Source organism: Fulvia fulva, chromosome 1 (genome assembly GCF_020509005.1).
Source record: "Fulvia fulva chromosome 1, complete sequence".
Classification (NCBI taxonomy): domain Eukaryota; kingdom Fungi; phylum Ascomycota; class Dothideomycetes; order Mycosphaerellales; family Mycosphaerellaceae; genus Fulvia; species Fulvia fulva.
The window spans coordinates 11,233,776-11,252,472 of NC_063012.1; the positions used below are offsets into that span (position 1 = coordinate 11,233,776).

At 53.9% G+C, this 18,697-nt stretch overlaps 6 protein-coding genes across 6 annotated transcripts; 2 read left to right on the forward strand and 4 right to left on the reverse strand.

Annotated features, from left to right (window-relative positions):
- Positions 1-314: 314 nt before the first annotated feature.
- Positions 315-3,554, forward strand: CLAFUR5_02285 (Sulfite reductase [NADPH] flavoprotein component; the record flags this gene model as incomplete). The annotated part of the gene is made up of 1 exon (XM_047901433.1): positions 315-3,554. One exon carries the CDS (start codon positions 315-317, stop codon positions 3,552-3,554), a length of 3,240 nt encoding a protein of 1,079 aa, XP_047757043.1.
- A 1,219-nt stretch (positions 3,555-4,773) lies between these two features.
- On the reverse strand, positions 4,774-5,312 carry CLAFUR5_02286 (uncharacterized protein; the record flags this gene model as incomplete). Its single annotated transcript, XM_047901434.1, has 3 exons — positions 4,774-4,794; positions 4,844-4,978; positions 5,037-5,312. 3 exons carry the CDS (start codon positions 5,310-5,312, stop codon positions 4,774-4,776), a joined length of 432 nt encoding a protein of 143 aa, XP_047757040.1.
- An 863-nt stretch (positions 5,313-6,175) lies between these two features.
- Positions 6,176-7,863, reverse strand: CLAFUR5_02287 (L-fucose-proton symporter; the record flags this gene model as incomplete). The annotated part of the gene is made up of 2 exons (XM_047901435.1): positions 6,176-7,624; positions 7,729-7,863. The coding sequence occupies 2 exons, from the start codon at positions 7,861-7,863 to the stop codon at positions 6,176-6,178; spliced, it is 1,584 nt and encodes a 527-aa protein (XP_047757041.1).
- Positions 7,864-9,431: 1,568 nt separating this feature from the next.
- Positions 9,432-10,859, reverse strand: CLAFUR5_02288 (uncharacterized protein; the record flags this gene model as incomplete). The annotated part of the gene is made up of 2 exons (XM_047901436.1): positions 9,432-10,739; positions 10,794-10,859. 2 exons carry the CDS (start codon positions 10,857-10,859, stop codon positions 9,432-9,434), a joined length of 1,374 nt encoding a protein of 457 aa, XP_047757034.1.
- A 378-nt stretch (positions 10,860-11,237) lies between these two features.
- CLAFUR5_02289 (Smr domain-containing protein) lies at positions 11,238-12,963 on the forward strand (the record flags this gene model as incomplete). Its single annotated transcript, XM_047901437.1, has 3 exons — positions 11,238-11,264; positions 11,309-11,330; positions 11,384-12,963. The coding sequence occupies 3 exons, from the start codon at positions 11,238-11,240 to the stop codon at positions 12,961-12,963; spliced, it is 1,629 nt and encodes a 542-aa protein (XP_047757035.1).
- Positions 12,964-16,380: 3,417 nt separating this feature from the next.
- Positions 16,381-17,322, reverse strand: CLAFUR5_02290 (uncharacterized protein; the record flags this gene model as incomplete). The annotated part of the gene is made up of 1 exon (XM_047901438.1): positions 16,381-17,322. One exon carries the CDS (start codon positions 17,320-17,322, stop codon positions 16,381-16,383), a length of 942 nt encoding a protein of 313 aa, XP_047755823.1.
- Positions 17,323-18,697: the final 1,375 nt, after the last annotated feature.

Below are 18,697 nucleotides of genomic sequence, written 5' to 3' on the forward strand. Positions count from 1 at the left end.
GCCAAGAATGGACAGCACATGTGAAAGTGACATTCCAGTCCCTTAATCAACGGCATCTGAAAGTCTCCACAATTTCCCTTGCGGCTCAAAGGCGCTCGTGGCTCAATGGCCGATCACGGGCGATTGCGTGCTCGACTTTTCTGCTGAGAAATTGGCCAGACACTGTTCGCCGCCTCTCGGAGCCGTCGCGAAAAGTGTTCGTCGTCCTTTAAGACTTTCAGCGACAATATTGTCATTAGAAACACCCATTTGAAGGTGTTCCGAGCATATCCAAGGCCAAAAGACGTGCAAAGACGCACAATTGGCTACGAACCATGCACAATCCCATCGCGCCAATCGCTGCGTCCGGGTCGTCGGCGATGCACTCGGACTCGAAGCAGGCGACGACGGCACCTTTTGGTCAGACTGTTGCTTTGAAGAGCATTTCTGGCCCGACGTATATTACGGCGCAGACTCTTGTGCAGCAGGTCGCGTATGCACTTAGCGATAAATTGTTCTCCTTCAGCCCGGAGACTTTCGACCTTGATAAGGCTGCGATACGATGGAGTCAAGAGGGGAGCAGGAATGGATACGGCGATGTTACGGGCGTGCAGCAGCTGCAGACGAGGAGTGGTGCAGGAGCGTTGGCGTTGGGGTATATGTTCTCGCCGGACTTTGATCTGGCGAAACGAGCGGTGCCGCAGAGCATCATTGCTTCCGCTGGATCGCTGGATTTTCTGCGAGGGAGTCTCGATCAGTTGAGTCTCCTGTACGACGTCGCGAACCCCACGGCGTTGCAGGTTGCGGCTGTGGAGTATGAGGCTGGCAAGGGCTTTGTGACGGACTATGTCAGCTCGCTGAATATTGCGGAAGAGCTGGGACTCGGGCTGGTGAGCAGTAAGAGCGCGTATGAGGTGCAGCATATGAGTCTGCTGGCGCTGTTGATGAGCAATGCGCTCCCGGCTATTCATGCGTACGATGGGATTACGGTGGGGAGGGAGACGACGAGGGTTGTGGATGTGTTGGGCACGGAGGCGTTGAAGAGGACGTATGATAGTGTGCTGGAGGTGGTGAGGGAGGATCTGGGGAGTAAGAGGTTCACGCATGAGGGCAAGATGAGTAAATTGCTGCTGGCTTTCAATGCGGAGTTGGGCACGGAGTACAAGGCGTTCGAATACCATGGACACGAGCAGGCGGATCATGTCCTGGTCGTCTTCGGCACGGTTGAGGGAAGCCTTACGGCGCAGGTTGCGGATGCGCTGGCTGAGCGGGGTGTCAAGGTTGGTGTGATCAATGTGAGGATCTACAGGCCTTTCATTGAGGAGGACTTCCTCCTGGCTCTACCAGCAAGCGCACAGCAGGTTACTGTCCTTGGACAGGTCAAGGGTCAGGCTGGTGTGCAGGATCACAGCGTTACGAGCAGTCTTTATGCGGATGTCCTGGCTGCTGTTAACTTTGGCAGTGTTTCTTCTGGGCGGGCACCGGCTGTGTACGATGTGAAGTACGCCCGCGAGACGGTGTGGACCGTGGCTAAGGTCGAGAATCTCCTCCGACGACTGGGTGCTAAGTCTGGCGATGCTATGGACATTGATTCGCCGCTGAACCTGACATCGAAGGATACCAAGCAGTACACCTTCTGGGATGTCGACGCCAGCAAGAGCGTCACGGCTCCCGTCTTGCTCGGACAACTACTTTCGGACGATAGCGCACAGAATGTGGCTGTTCGCACTGGTCACGACAACCTTGTGCAGGGAGGTGTTGTTCGAAGCGACATTCGCACATCGTCGAAGAGCATCGAGGCTCCGTACAGTGTCAAAGATGCCGATGTTGTCGTTGTTGGCAGTGATAAGCTCCTGAAGGAGTACAATATCATCAGCAGCATCAAGGAGGGTGGTATCGTGCTGCTCAAGGCTGCTGGTTGGAAGGACGAAGATGCTGAGAAGAAGCTCTCGACGCCAGTGAGGAAGGCTATCGCTACCAAGCACCTTTCGCTATACGTTCTTGATCCTGCGAAGATCTCCAAGGTTGAGGAGGACAGTGAGCTGGAATCGTATCTGCTCCAGCTTGCTTTCCTCAAGCTGGCCAAGGCAGAGCTTTTCGAGTCTGGCTTGAAGAAGCTGAAGACGTCCGCTGCTGGCGACGTTCTGGACACTCTTTCACAGCAGCTCGAGGAGGCTCTCAAGCAAGTCGAGGTTCCAGAGCACTGGCTCACCGTTGAGCTCGAGGAGAACGAGGCCGTTCCAGATACCAAGGATCTCAACGTCAACAGCTACGCTTCGTTCGAAGACCTTGACGAAGATGTTCCGACTGAGCTGCACGACTGGAAGGTCGCTGCCAAGGGTCTTGCTTTCAAGGAGGCTTACGGCACGACTACTGCTCTCCGACCAGAACTCACTGTCAAGACTGCCGTTGCTACCGTCAAGGAGCACAGACGACTCACACCAGAGACCTACGACCGTAACATCTTCCACATCGAGTTCGATCTGGGTAACAGTGGTGTCAAGTACGAGATCGGTGAGGCTCTCGGCATTCACGCCGAGAACGACAAGACTGAAGTCGAGACCTTCATCAAGTGGTACGGCCTCAACCCAGAGGAGATTGTCGAAGTTCCGTCTCGCGAGGATCCTTCTGTCTTCGAGAACCGCACCGTCTACCAAGCGATGATGCAAAACGTCGACATCTTCGGTCGTCCACCAAAGCGTTTCTACGAGGCTCTCGCCGAGTTCGCCGACGATGACAAGGAGAAGACCGAACTGCTTCTCCTCGGTACCGGCGGCAACCAAGAAGCCCAGCAAGAATTCAAGCGCCGCGCCGAAGTCGACACCGTAACCTACGCTGATGTCCTCCTCGACTTCCCATCCGCACACCCCAGCTTCCACGAAATCGTCCGCATCGTCGCACCAATGAAACGCCGCGAGTACTCCATCGCCTCGTCTCAAAAGGTCACACCCAACAGCGTCAGCCTCCTCATCGTCACCGTCAACTGGGTCGACCCCAAGGGCCGCGATCGCTTCGGTCAAGCCACCCGCTACCTCAACGGCTTGCCCGTCGGCGCCAAGGTCACCGTCTCCGTCAAGCCTTCCGTCATGAAGCTCCCACCAAAGACAACCCAACCCATCATTATGGCCGGTCTCGGCACAGGTCTCGCCCCCTTCCGCGCTTTCGTCCAGGAACGCGCATGGCAGCGCGACCAGGGTATGCCCATCGGCGACGTCTTCCTCTACATGGGCTCTCGCCACCAGCGGGAAGAATACCTCTACGGCGAAGAATGGGAGGCGTACCAAGATGCCGGCATTATCACGCTCCTCGGCTGCGCTTTCTCCCGTGATCAGCCGCAGAAAATTTATATCCAGGACCGCATGCGTGAGACATTGTCGGATATCCGACGGACATATTTGAAGGAGGAGGGCGCGTTTTATCTTTGCGGGCCGACGTGGCCCGTGCCGGATGTGACGAATGTGTTGGAGGAGGCGGTGGAGGTGCAGGCGAAGGCTGAGGGGAGGAAGAAGGTTAGTGGTGCTAAGGAGATTGAGAGGTTGAAGGAGGAGTTGAGGTATGTCCTTGAGGTTTATTAGACGGGTGTGGGAGTGTTGGAAAGCGGAGGGAGTTACATAGAGAAGGGTGATCAAATGAGATTTGTTTTGGAACTTGTGGCCGCCTTTTTAAGGTGGGTCTTGGTGTGTGAGGTGAATACTCGTGTGCGGCTGGTTTGAGGTATGTAAAGAGGAATATCCGCCGCCGGTATGTACCTGGTCTGGAGAAATCAAGTGAACAAGGCCCGGTGGTTGCTACCATTATCTTCGCGGCCACGGTCGACCACAGTATGTTCAGGAGAAGCAAGCGTTGAGCCACACACTGGACTCAATTGCCTCTTAATCATCTGCCAGTGATTTGCAGCCTCCCCTCTCCTCATCCTCTTCCTTCTACCCCTCCCCGACGCTCTCTCTACCCTCCTCAAGCAATCCGCACAGCATCCTCATCCAGCAACCTCTCCACGGACAACTTCGCCCCCAACTTACCCATCTTACCACCCACCAGACCCCTCGAACTCGCCACCATCCTCCCAGGCCATGTCATCGTGTTGGCGGCCAGCTGCGCCTCAGAGACCTCGATCTTTTGCCGGCGAAAACAATCATCCATGGCATCCTTGACCGCTTGAGTGGAGTTTCGTAATGCTGCGGCGCGGTCCTCTGTGAGGCTCTGGAGTCGATTGGTGGAGATGGGAATGGCTTCGGTGCGGGTGAGGCGGGATGCGGGATGCGCGCGGGAGGCCTGGTTCGCGGAGTACTTTGATGGAGGGGTCGAAGGTGAAGTCGCGAGATGGCATGGTGGAGTGGGAGGGTCTTGGGTGGTGGTGTGCTTAGTGTCCGGTGGTGATGGTGGTGGTTGCGACGCTGAGGTCGAGGTTTGTGTGTAAGTGTGAGTGCGAAGTCGGGATTGTATAGACGGCGGGTGTTACGGAGAGCATGGGATGCAGTGAATGGACGTGGCTTCGAGCTTCAATGTGGCTGCTACTAACAGGAGCGAACAGAAGCGATCTTGTCCCAGTCCAGGCGTTCACTCGGACGTGCAGAAGGATGCATACGGCCGCAATGCCACACGTCTGAAGATGACGACGAGGAAGGAGGTTGTATTGAGCTGTTCTTCTTGTATCTGCGAGTCTTCGCCCACTTGGACTGTCGTGGTCGACAGGAGTACATCTCCTCGGTCTCTCACCGAGCCCGCGAGGCAGTACATGGTTGATGATGAGCCAGCCATCCCATAAGTCATCTCCGTCGACCTCCAAGCACAGGTTTAGGCAACAGCGAAGTTCCCCTCTCTCATCCTTAGGACAATTGAACCCATTAACCATCGGATAGCACACCTCCAACTCCTCATTCATCCCACTCACATCCTTGCTTCCCAGCAGACAAAAGTACAGGCGCGTGTAATCCTCATTACCATCACCGCTCTCGCCGGTGCATTCCCAGGTGTAGTGGTTGAGACGGCCGTCGGTGCCCTAGATCATCAGTCAGCCACCGTCTCGAGAATTTGTATTTGTGGAAAGGAGGACTCACGGAATCAACGTGGTCGTGGACGCCGTCGCAGCCCTTGCCGTCGTCGAAGATCGCGCCGATGGTGATGGTGTAGCAGACGCGGACTGTGTTGCCGACGCCGTGCTTGGCTGCGAGGCAGTTCTGGGTGTTCGGGGCTGGGACGAGAAGGCGGGAGGATGATGTCGAAGTTTTTGAGTTGAGGGTGGCTAGGACATCTGGGTTTGGGTCGAGTGTTGTTGGTGCTCCGACAGTGGTGGCGATGAGGAGGACGAGAGTGGTGAGGAAGGCGAACAGCATGGTGGCGGTGAGGGTGGTGTTTGCCGATTGGTTGGGGGGTTGGTGGTGGGTTTCGAGGTTGTGATTTCGGGCGGTTGGTAGTATACGCTGGAGGTACAAACTTAGTCATTGGTGTGGATGTCGAGGTTGCCTTCTTCAGTAGTTGGTAGTGTTTCTTAGGAGTGTCACTTTGGTGGTTGTTATACTGTTACCGTTCGTCGAGCTGGTGTATAAAATAGACGAAAAGTCTCATCAAGCTCGCTCATGCTCCATTCCAGGTTTGTCCTGCACGTGCAGTCATAATGAGCAGCATCTGATAGCACCGGCCCATCTCAGTCGCTGAAGTAACAACGTTGACCGATGGAGTCCAGCTCACACTCTCAATCACCATGTGCAAATGTTATCTTCAGCGGCATTCACGTGTACTCAACACGTTCAGCAGCTGTCACTGTCGAATGCAACGTGCTGGGTGCTTGCATTGACAGATCGGATGCCTTGGTGTTTGCTCGGGAGGACATTTGGAATGGGGCTTTGGCGTCGCACAGAGGACAGTCGCGATGCTCTAGGCATCTGATTGATGAAGTATGTGGAAACTGCCCGGGAGCGGAGGGCGGGAGGATATATGGTCCACGGCCTGTTTGCTGCACTAAGTCAGCAAAGCCATGTCTCTTTGTTCAGCCGGATATCAGGAAGTCGAGGGATATTGTGCTTTGAAGCGTTCAGCCGTTATTAAGCAAGTATATACAAGAACTCAACTCATCGTCAAACTCGATTGGTATCTCATCACCCATGAATCGTCCAGATCCCCACCAGAAAATGCCATCACAAAACGCCATGCCATGCAATATACTCCCCACCCATCCCTCCCATCCCTTCACTGTACTCTACATCTTAAGCTTATAGCTATGATCCACAGTCTCCACATGCGCACCACTGATACTCGACGACCGAATGCGCTCGCCATTCTTCTCAGTGTTGATATTGTACCCTCCAGTGACGGTGTTGAGACGTGCGCCGCCAAGGCTAGAGTTGCGGATCGCCTCTGCGTCAGCGACAGAGAGCTTGCGCTCGTCGTAGTGGACTGTCTGGACGACTCCACCGAGGGCACCGCCTTCGAGGGAGGCGGCGACGATGTTCTCGCCCTTGACGCGGAGGAAGTGGTAGCCGTGTTGAACCCAAGAGACGGCGGCGAACATCAGAACAACGATGAAGCCGACCATGGGGACGAGGTAGGAGATTTTGGTGGAGGCGGCGTCGGCGATGGCGCCCTGGATTGGAGGGAAGACAGCTCCGCCAGAGACTCCCATAACCAGGATACCGGCTCCGCGACGAGTGTTCTTGCCAAGGTTGGCAGTTCCGAGGGTGAAGATAGTTGGGTACATCGGCGCCATGAAGAAGAAGATGGTGATAAGAACACCAACACCAGCATTGCCAGTACCGTTGGAGACGTACGCAGTCAGAGCGATAGCGCAGCAAGCGTACACTGTCAGGATGAAGTTGGACTCGAAGACGGTGGCCAAAGCGGTAGCCACGAATCGACCAACGGTGAAGACGATCAGCGCATATGACAGCATGTTGGAAGCCTGGGCAGTGGTGTAGGTAGCAGCCTCGGTAGCGTAGTTGATGAAGAAAGTCGCACAAGTGACCTGAGCACCGACATAGGCGAACTGGGCGATAAAGCCGAAGATCATCGTGTACTCCTTGTAAAGTGGTCGCTGGGCGAAGGTGTTGCCATACTGGTCGATACCGAGCTCTTCGGAATCAGCTGCAACGATAGATGCGGAGCGGACCTTGGCCTCGGCGACTTCTGGGAGCTTGCTGAAGAAGAACAGGATACCGACGGCGGCACCTGCGCAAGCTACAGCGAGGTAGACGTACTGGACGTTTGTGAGGGAGTTCTGGTTCTCGCCGGAGAAGAAAGCCTTGGATGCGATCAGTGGTCCAATGAAGGAAGCGACGCCATTCCACGATTGACAGAACTGAAGCCTGGCAGATGCCGTGGCAGGGTGTCCGATGACGACAGCGTAGCTGTTGGCGGAGGTTTCAAGAGTTGCAAGACCGCAAGCGATGACCCAGGTGCAGACCAGGAAGCCGCCGAAAGCTGCCTTCTCATTCGATGGCGATGAAAAATGTGCAGTGGGCCAGAACATGATGGCGCCGAGAGAGTAGAGGCAGAGTCCCATGATGATCGTGAAGCGGTAGCCTCTGCGCTTCAGGACCTCAGCGGCGATCGGCGAGAAGACGAGGTAACCGCCACCGAAGTACATGACCTGGAGACCGGTAGATTCGAGACGGGTGACGCCGAGGACCGTTTGGAAGTGCTTGTTCAGGACCTATGGTATGTTAGCCGAAATGTCTCCAAGTGTGGGCGGCAGGAGCGATGAGCGTCCCGAGTCGCGGGCGTCTCGTCAAAGCTTCTGTACCCGATCTTACTTACATCGAGGAGACCGTAGGAGAAGCCCCAGAGGAAGAAGAGCGAGATGACCAGACAGAGAGGGTAGATCAATTTCTTGCCGGTGAGGTAACCCCCAGCAACGCCAGGGGCATCTGTGGGCATGCCACCGCCTGCCATTGTAGTGAGTGGGTTGTGATGTTGTCGTGGGGTAGCGGTATAGTAATGTCGATGGTTGTTGCAAGGAGCGGGTAATGGACGTCCGGTATCGTTCGATCACAGGCAAACGATGCTGGGATTGCAAGAGAGAGACCTGATTGTATCGGTAATGAAAGACCGACTATGAACAAGCTCGTTGGTTGGCTGTTTGTGCTGGATGATGAGCAATATCATGATGGAAGGACAACCACATCTTATACCAAACTCACTCACCTCGCTATACCGCGCTCCAAGACCACCATTCCCACTTACCATCGTGAAGTCCACCGTTCAGGCAAGTCTACTACGCAGTAAGTTCACGCTACTGCAATCGTAGCTCCTCCTTGGCAGGCGGGAAGTCTGCAGCTAGTCGGTGAAGTTTGGAGTCGAGGCTGCTTTTCCAGAATCACAATCGGCCCGTCACTTTGCTGTGAATGCGTCTCCATAGGTTCAAGGTCGTGCTCAATCTCCATGGGGCTCCGCGCATAGGGCCGTGGCGTTCGCATGGCTAGGGTGATAGTTTTGCCTGATGGCATGAACTCGATGCCGGTGGGTGGGTGCACAGCAGCGAGTGGAGTTCGAGAAGAAGTCGCAAAGAAGAGATCTTCGCAATCTGGTTATCTTCAACCCGTAGATCTCGTCCTGTCCATTCGTGCTCACATCACATACAGACACCATACCCCTCTCCTCTGCCGCATCTCGTAGCCAAGACCACATCACCTGAGACTGTACCGTGTGTACTTCTTCCCGGGAGAAGTGGTGATGCTCGCCAACAGGACTCTCCCACAAAGCCTGCAGTTGCCGTCGCCATCGCCCGGTAACCCAAGCCGCGCTAGAAGCGCACTAGAACAGCGGCAACAACGGCTACCGTTCTACAGCGCCTGAAAGGTTTCGTCTTCGGTCCTTCTCTACTTCGCCAGCCATCACCACCACCGCCACCACCGCCTCGCACGCTGTGATTGGGTGTTTTTCGACTGCACGTCAAGCAGCACTGCAGCCCTCTCGGTGGTATGACCGCCACATCTCATCATCGTTGAGCTTTCGCCTCACGCGACTGCACGTTTGGACTTGATGCCCGGTCATGCAGTGCGTGATCTGTGCGTCGGGACGTGCTCTGGACTATGGTGTGTGAAGGGATGAGGTGGATGAGGTGATTGTGGGTGAGAGGCTTGTTGGTTGTGCGAAGTGGCATGGGGCCAAGGCGCTCAACATGTATCATGGCGTGCACGAGGCCGTGAGGGACTTTCCTCAATGCTATGGATGATCTGTGAAGGGCGTGAGATGGGCGTGGAGATTGTGGGAGCGTGGTTGCGATGGGAGCGCTCCACTGCCATCCCTCCCATCCCCAAGATTTCCCCTCATCTCCAAGCTCAACAACCCTGCGTCCATGATCTTCGAGATCTCCATGCCTGGCCATCTTCCGAGCATCGGCCGCAAGCCATAAGAGGTCTCGACGCATGTACGGTTGCATTGGCAGCATCATCGAAGAGAGACAGCGTACTGACTCGACACTGTGTCCAGACGCCATCGAGCCGCAAGACCTAAATCGATCACACTTTCCACAAAATGAGCTTCTGATCAAACCCACCACTCACCAAAATCTCCCTCTCCCCATCCGCATCCTTAACGACTCCAGCACACAGACACCGCACTTTCGAGCCCGCTTCATGACCCTGGAGCGTAGCGATCACCTTACCTGTGCTGGCTTCGATGCCTCTCACCGCACCATCGTCACCATTGATCCACACTCCACTGCCGTCAGGTCTCCAAGCTACCGCGGGAGTTGAGTATGCCGTCTGCGGCGCGTGTGTTGTGCAGTGGATGAGGATCACTGCTGCCTCCCGGTCTGCTGTGGCCAGTGCTGCTCTTGCTTGTGATGCTTGGGTCTCGGTCGCTGGGCCGTCGTCGAGGAGTGATGTTCGCAATAGTTGGGCTGGGATGACTGTGTCGGCGGTCCAGGGCGGGAAGAGCAGCTTCACGATGAGCAACTTCATCGAAGGAACTGTGGACGTGCCCACTGCTACCAGAGATGGATCTGTCGGGCATAGCTCCATCGAGGATGGTGTGAAGGCAACCCAAGCATTCGAATGCGGTGCAAGATTCTGCTTTCCCAGCAGTCGTGGCTCATCTTCGACGCTGTAGTAGAAGATGAAGCTGGAGTCTGTCCGTCCTACCAGTAGCACTGGCCTGCCATTATCAGGATGTCGAACGAATAGCATCGCCTCCGGCTTGGTGGGCAAGGTGATCGTTGCCTTTGGCTCTCCTAAAGTGATGTCTGTCGGTCTGTAGATCAGGATCTTGCCATCCCAACCCGCTGTGGCGACAATGGTGTCGTCTGTGCCTTCCTGGTAGACAGCGACTTTGACCACGTACTTGAGATGGTCCCGTCGCTTCTCGATGACTTGGCCTTTGAGGTCGCTGACGTGGAGTTGGCCGGACATGGATGAGGTTAAGAGGTGGCTCCTACCGAGTGCTGTGCATGACAGTACGGGCGAGTCGTGCATGCCGACAAGTGAAGACTGCAATTCGCCTGATCCATCTAGAAGATGCAGTCTTCTGTCTGCTGTCGATGCCAACAGGATAGGCTGAGCGGACTCGTCGCCATCTACAAGATGCTCGATCCGAGCACTCAGGATATTCGACGTGGTTGGCAAACTAGCTACTTCAACAGCATTTGAAGGAGCTGGAGACGTCCAGCCGGTATTGTTAGTCCCATCATCGACACCCAACTTCTCGAATTGGACTGAGATATCAAATGTCTTCTTCTCCTCTAGCAGTGTTTCGAGCGTGAGATCTCCCTTGCTCACATTGCCCGAGTCGTATGGCAAGCCGACTTCCTGTATGAAGGCTTCGAATGTCTAGATCTTGTCAGATGTCAGTGATCATTTCTCGAGATGAGTTCAAGTGCGTACCTCGTTGTAGTTGTTGGCCTTCAGGTATCTCGCCACTATCAGTGCTGGTGAGTCTGCGGCTGGCATGTTCACCGGGTGGATTTCAGTCGTCGACTTCTGACTCCGATAGCCTCCAGTGCTTCAGAAGTGATGTTGTAATGTGGTTGATATTTGGTTGATCACTTGATGAGGAAACTGACATCGCCGTCGATACCCGAAATGGTTTCGACTTTTGCCGGGGAGCGTGGTGGTGGGTCCCGAATCTCGAGTCTCTCTGGCCCTCAAAGCGTCATTGTTTCGCTATATATCTTTCTCGACACTGCTGCACATCCCACCTACAGACATCTACACCGCATATGCTCGCAATACGAACTCGGCTCGATGTACTCAATGGTTGGCGCTATCCGACCAGCATAATGGCAACGCGAAAGCCAGGCTCCAAGACTTTCTATCAAGATATCGAAGATGGGTGATACTTTTGCCAGACTCGAGGTAAGAGGAAGTTGTCGCTGTGATGGTACAGACGGTAGTAACAGATCTTGTCGCAGGCTGAATACTGTACGAAGCCTACCACAATCTCGACTCCTGATAGATGCTAACCACCTCTTCAGGCCCACCTCTCGACCCTGCCCTGTTATCTGCGATCGTGTCCGACTTTGACTTGAATGTAGAGAGTAACGTTCAAGAAGCAAGAGCCATCCTCGAGCCTTTGAAAGAGTCGGCACTGGTAGAGGAAGCGGCAGGCTTCGACGCGTCTGGTACTGGAGGTGCTCGAGATGGAGAGCTTCTCAACGCGACTCGACCTGATTCATGTCCTGGAACAAGCACATCACTGTCGCGCGAGACAGACTTGACCAGCTTGTCAAATGATGTCTCGTCCATTGACCTGCAAAGCGAGGGAAGCAGCACACCTATACATGGCGACATAGCTGAAGACCTGGAGAATGCGGATGAAGAGACGAAGATTGTGCGATTGGAGGCAGTATTGCAAGATCGCGTCAGCCGGCAGAAGATACAATATACCCTGAGGAAGTGCAACGGCAAATGGCATGCGGCGTTCGATGAGCTGCTGAACCACATATGGCTTGACGAGGCAGAGAACAGCGAGGACGGATCGCGCATAGCGGCTAAGGGCATTGATGCATTCTCAGAGGAGAACATAGCGAAGAGAGGTCGCAAGAAAAAGACCAAGGCGAACAAAGTCAGATACCTCGACGAGACACGATCGAGTTCCTTGCCCTCGCCAACGGAGTCACCTGCTGGGCCAGTGAATCAGTGGCAGGACTCGAACATGGGCATCGAATACATTACCAGCCGGACAGGACTGAGTTTCTCCTCGGTGGCTTCAATCTACTATAAGCATTCTGCATCGCTTGCTCAGACCATTGGAGCGGTACTCAAGGACAACCTGAATGCGAAGCCTGAGCTCGAGAACGATCCCATCATAGCAGTCAACGTGCATGATCTGGGCACCGAGTTTCCGACGATAGCATTCGAGTACAGGACAGCCCTTGTTCGCTTGACACATCCATCGACAGCGGCAGCACATGAGCTTGCCAAAGCTTTGACGACCCGGCCTACCGGCACCACTGGCGGCATCAAGATAGTACCAAATTATGTCAGACCCAAGATCGACGACTCGGACTACGACGACAGAACAGTGTCAAGGTCATCACTAGATGCCTCACCCATTGATGGATCAAGCTCAGCCGACCGTGCGTCTGCATACGCTGCAGCTAGGAGCGCAGCACTATCGCAAGCGTACGCCGCTCACCGAAGGGCGAAGTCGGACCGCCTCATGGGAGGTGCCGCTGCATACTACGGTCAAGTCGGTCGCGACTACGCAGCGCTATCATCGAAAGCCTCCGCGGCAGCAGCAGACCAACTAGCAGCGTCCCAATCAACAAGAAACCAGCTGGACCTCCACGGCGTCGACGTTCTGAATGGTGTTAGAATCTCCCAGCAGAGAGTTGAGCAATGGTGGACCAATCTTGGAGAGCATCGTGTTGATGGAAGAAGGGGGGCTGATGAACGACAGGCTGGGTACAACATTGTGGTTGGGCTGGGGCGGCATAGCGAAGGTGGAAGGAGTAAGCTTGGTCCAGCTGTGAGTAAGGCTCTCAGGAATGCTGGCTGGAGGATTGAGCAGACTGGTGCTGTCATTGTGGTTAGAGGGAAGGCTAGGGGTTGATTTTGCGGTTCTGGGAAGCATCTTGCGACCCCGGGTTGATCGAGCAGTTTGGTGAGAACGCTTGAATAAAGACATTGTTGGCTAGAAGAGCGACTCGACGGGAGTGTCCAGTGTTATAGCTACTCACAAAACAGGCCCACACCGCATATTGCAGCCTCTAACTGTTCTCTCAACACTATTATCAAAAACCACACCTATGGTCATGCCTCAGCACCGCAGACGCCACTGCTCTACCCTGCGCAGAGGACCCCGAGACGAACCACTCATGGGTCTCTCCCAAAGACTCCTACCAACCCAAAACCCCCACAACATCTTCTCCCATCGACGACCACCTTCCAGACCCAAGCCGCTCAGTGAGTACGTCAAGGAAACCCCTCCTGTGCAAACCAACCCGCCAAAGCACTCCGCCTTCCTCAGAAAGCTCCCACCACCGGCCGGAAACTCGAAACAAAATCTATAACCTCACAGTCCTCGAAACCCGTTACCCTCATTCCCACAGCATCCAACGCCGAAGTCAAGGTTCCGGTAGCAGCCTCCTCGTCACAAACCACTATATCTGTCATGAGGACTTATAGATGCATCTCACGCGTCGATACTTCGTCTTCAACTCCGCTTTGACGGACATGATGTGGATTGATATTCTCAGAACAGGCTGAGTCGATCAAGTGGAGGACGTCGAGATCGATCTGAATCCGGAGTTTCCTTGGGGTGGAAGTAGAGCTAAGAGGTTATGGCTGGTGAGGCTGGGAGAGAGGCAGAGGGAGGTGGAGATTGTGGTGGAGTCAGAGGGTGTTGGGGAGGTGGGGTGAGCTTTGTAAGGTGGATGAGGTCGAGGTTTATGGTGGTACACAGGGTTGGGGAAGAAGTGTAACTTTCTCGATTACAGCTCCGCTGATGCTTGCGAAAGTGTGGTGATGGTACGATGATTTTGCTGTTTGCTGACGAGGACGGTCACTTTGAGCCACTGTTTGGCGGGCGATAGCCTGCCGTAGTATTTAAATGGTGAGTGACAACCTTGACATGTTCGATGAGGATCTGTCTTGTCGTTTTCTTGGTGCGTTCGCGTGCATACGGTATGTTGCTTGTGTTGTGGCATGTGAGTTGAAGCCCGTGCACACGCTAGTCGTTGACTGCAGAGTCGTCTAAGGCATAGGCATGGAGAGACTGCATTGATCGCTTCCAACTTCAGCACACTTCCATTATTTCTATCGTGGTTTCCATGTAGCAAGGCTCAGCGAAGGTATCGGTATCGTTGGAAGTCGTAGCGAGTGATGAGAGTCGTCCCGTCACATCAAGCAATGCCTACTTACACACAGCATGACCGCCAAAGCATATAGTAGCTTCCGTGAATGATGGCTGTTGCCTTTGTATAGCTCAGCAGAAGGAGCTACTCTCCTCGCGAGTGTGGTACTGATGCAGCTGATACATCCAGGTTATAAGCTCGATGGATGTGCCATATGTGATCGACGGCCTGATCAGTACGCTGCCACTGATTGAGGAAGACTAGATGTGGCTAGCATATTTTCATTGCTTCTTGAAAGCCAAAGGAAAAGTCCTGGTCCATACGCTTCCAGGGGACTACTTCGCTCACTTCGTCCTAGATGGCAGTTCAGACCGATCAGTACGATGCAGAGGCAGCGACTAAAGGTTGAAGCACATGATGTGGCGGTTGCAAGTATGTCTCTCCTCTTCTGCCTTGAAGCACAGGTTGCATACTCTTCAACTTTGGGTGATAAAGTGCAGCCCCACTGACGCGGTACGTGTATGTCAGATCTGCATCTGTCGAAACCGTAAGTCGATTCAGCCAGCGAGACAGTTTCATGATCTTGGTGCCGATGTGATGCTCAGATCCTGCTGTCGCAAGTATGGTGTAATATGCTCGTTCGGATGCTATTGGGCTGTTCCAAACAATGGCTCGTATCGTGACACTCCTACACTCAGGCTGAAAGCTGACAGATAGTCTTCGTTGGATGCGATAGCAACAGCCTTTACGGCTACGATGTCCGGAGATGTTCATAGGTTGACGTCCGGAAGGCCTATATGCTAGTGGCCGGATCTTGGCCAGTAGGAATATTATACCGCACTGGGTTAGTGGCATTATACCAGCTACATATCGCAGCACTTCTTGATCACGTAGTACTTCCTGTCAGGTAGCAGAATGCTTTCTGAGCCTTGTCCTTGCCGTCGGGACAGTCTCATCGCCGGGATTGTAGAGAATGCATAATTCCAGTCCAGGGGCCCGTAGGGCTTGTGCCTGGCTCAACATCGATCATGTGAGTTCTCAATCGTTAGAAGGGCTGTTAAGAAGTATTAAAGAAGGCAGAGGAGTGTTCTTAGGTGGGTTGTGCAAGGGACTGGAGCTCAAAAGCCGCTCTACCATATTACGAGCTATATATTTGTTTTGGAGCTCCCATCATCAATCATCTACCATCTAATGTACTGCATTAACGTCCCCGATGGTCTAGTGGCTATGATTTGTAAAGCTCTCGATCAAGACCGTTGACTTGCGCATTCTAACAGTTTGCAGCCGCTTGTCAATCAACCGATTCGCAAGTCGCGGGAGACCAGGTCCGTTCAAGCGCTTTGCAGCACTTTATGCCAATCCTGACAATTATCTAGGGTTCGATTCCCTGTCGAGGAGCACCAAGCGGCTTTACAAGACATTTCTTTTTGGTCTCTAGCTCAAGGTAGAAGGAGTAGAATACTTTTCCATCTTTCTCTTTTGCAAAACGATCCTGCGCCAATTTCATACAGCCAGATCCTTCTCCATGCTCCTAACAATCCCCACAAACTCCTAGAACGATCTTCATGCCCGTCAATCACCGCGGTGTTGATGCCGTTGAAGTTTTGCAGTGAAGCCGAGAAAGTCTTGGCGGCTCGTGAAAGTTGTCCCGAAGCGGAAGTTCTACGAGTGGTGATCACCGGACATATGACACCCATCGCGATAGATGTTATACAATGCGGAGACATGGGTAATCGAGTTACATGTCGAAGACGGAAGGTTCTGTGTTTTTGTTGAAGTTACCACTCAGCTGGTCAGCAACATCAGACTTGGCGCTGACAACTACGCAGCATGCAGAGCGGTCGATCAATGGCGATCATCCGGAACTGTATGCAGAGTTGACGGCATCTGAACATGCCTGTATCAGCGTATGTCAATGTGAAGACTTTGCGTTCCAACTGTGTGAAAATGTGCACAGAGCAAAGTCATAATTGGAATTGGAGTGAGACTGACACTGATCTCAACATCACAGTAGCGAACATTCTGATCTTATCAACTCTGCCTCTCAAGCAGCCATTCAGCAAGTATGTAATACACATAACAGATGTGGTATCAAGTTTCGTAACGCCTCCAGCTCCAACGCTAAACCCAATCATCGGTCATCAAACATTAAGCACAAGCTGCGTGCTCCAAAGTCACTCTTCCTGAATAGCCTTCTCAAGCCACGTCTCCCACCACCCTCGCAGTACCAATACAGTCTCCTTCCCGTCATCACGCTTGTCCGTACCCGCTGGATCTCCTACGACCGCAGACGACAGCCAGAACACTGCCACGACCCACGCAGCGACCATCATGCCGAGGCTGAGAAATGGCGAAAGAAGCTGGACTACCAAAAGCATCCCAGGTCGATATGATGTATCTTCGTCGGCATGTGGTGTAAGTGGGGTGTATAGCCTTCTCAGTTGTAGATTCAAGGCTGGTCCGAGCAGTCCGCCTAACTGTTGGCCAAACGTCGGTCGTCGAGCGCAGAGTCGTACTGGTTGAGCCATGGCGGTGATGAAGAGCGATATGAAGGTCCAGATGGCGTTCAAGAACGATAGAACCACAACCGGCCCTGCGAGAAAGAGCAGAATCTTGCCGGCCTTCTTCTCTTGCAACTCTCTCTCGTCCAATTCCTCGCCCTCTTCCAGATAAGCCACTCTGTCTGTCTCGTGCCGTATTGAACGACTACGCGAGTCTCTTGCCGCTGCCGCCTTCTCAGGATCTCTTATCCGTCGATCCCGGCTTTCTTGATCGCGGCTTATACTGTGATGCTTTTGTTGGCGGATTTCCCTCCCAAGACTCGCCTTCTCCAAATCGATTGATGAGATTGGTGTCATGGTGGAGCTGTTCCCAGCAGAGGACATCGACGCAGACTTGTATGGGTAGGCAGCTTGCTCATGATGCGGCCCACCATATAGTGTACTTGGTCGACTCGTCGACTCGTCTCGTTGCACTCGATACGGTAACTGTGCGGCGGGTGCTGGCGGAGTTGGCAGGTCGGCTGGGTTCAGCGTAGGCGTCGCAAACGGATCACTTGCTACGGCATCGCCCAACCCTTGGTCATTGGCTCTTGGTGCCAAGGTGGAATCGATCATGTTAGCAGCCAGGTTGAAGCGGTTGATGAGCTCTGGCTGAGGGTGATGATGAGATAGACATGAACCAAGTGGAGTCACGATAGCAGTGCGGCAGTCGCACGGGGTGGTGACAGCTCATAAGTACCACATCGCCGCGACGCATCTTCTTGAAAAGACCTTGGCGGCCAAGGAAGTAGAAGAGGCATGAGCTTGGCATCCCCAAAGATAAATCGGCAGACCAAGCACAGGCGCAGCTGGTTTGCAGGTCCAAGGATCGCCGTTGCAGGCCTCATTGGCTTTGCCCAGACATCTGCGACGCGTCTTTGCCTGCCGCGCCGCATGTTGCGCTCCGGGCGGTGGTGTATGTCTTGATACTCAAGAATACCTAGACGGCGTTTACGCGGGAAGAGATGAGGGAGCGCAGCACAGCTTCCACCGCCAAGGCGCAGCAAGGGGTCCTACAAGTCGCACCTCCGCTGTTCCACAGCACAACAAAGGTTGCCTTCTTGACACCGCGTTCGTTTCTCGCGCACTTGTAGAGCACGAAGACTACTTGGCAATGCACATGTGCTGATTGTCGTCCAGCTTCGACAAGCGCCAAGTGCGTACGTCCAAGCATGCGAAAACCCAGAGTGTCTTCGTCACCGACCACTTTCCCGACACGCCTTTTGTCACGCCGACTAGAACAACACCAAGGCTCGTGTCGAGTATTCAGGTCCCACACGTACGTATGTAGTCATTTCTGCTATCGGACAGATTGTGCGAATGCCGCATTCGAAGACGGACCGATCTTGCCAATCGTGGCTTGTGCTTGCAATGCCACAAGAAGACGTCGTACCGCCAGCCAACCACAGAACCACTTGCCCTTCCAAGACTTTGCATGTTTCGTCGTGTAAGCGAACGATTGCGGACAAACTCGTCTGCCTGCTTACTGCTGTAGCTGCGTGACCATCGCACGAGGAAGAGGGCATCTTGGGCGCAAGCATGGCCAGAGAAGGCATGCGTTGACAAACAGCAGCCAAGCAGCCAACACGACAAGAGAAAGACACAGACAAAAGGCGTGACAACTTCGATAAACTGGGCTTGGCCGCTTGGCAATGGCTGAAAGCAGAATCTGCTGGTAAGGGCTTGCGAAGAACCTGCTGTGTGTTCTGCCTACGGTGGCCGTCATTCAGAAAGGGTGCTCTCTTCTTCATACAACAAGCGAGAAGCTGTCAGCGAGATGCATTCTTGCGAAAAGGCGGAATGTCTAGCGTTGGAGCGAGGGACGGTGGCTTGCCATGATGGCGTTTCTTGCGCAGTCAGACACGCACCTTGGCGCCGGATGGTACGGGAGCTTCTGATCGCTACTTCCTGCAGTGTTTCCTCACTCTTGCTTTTGCTGAGATGAAAGCTC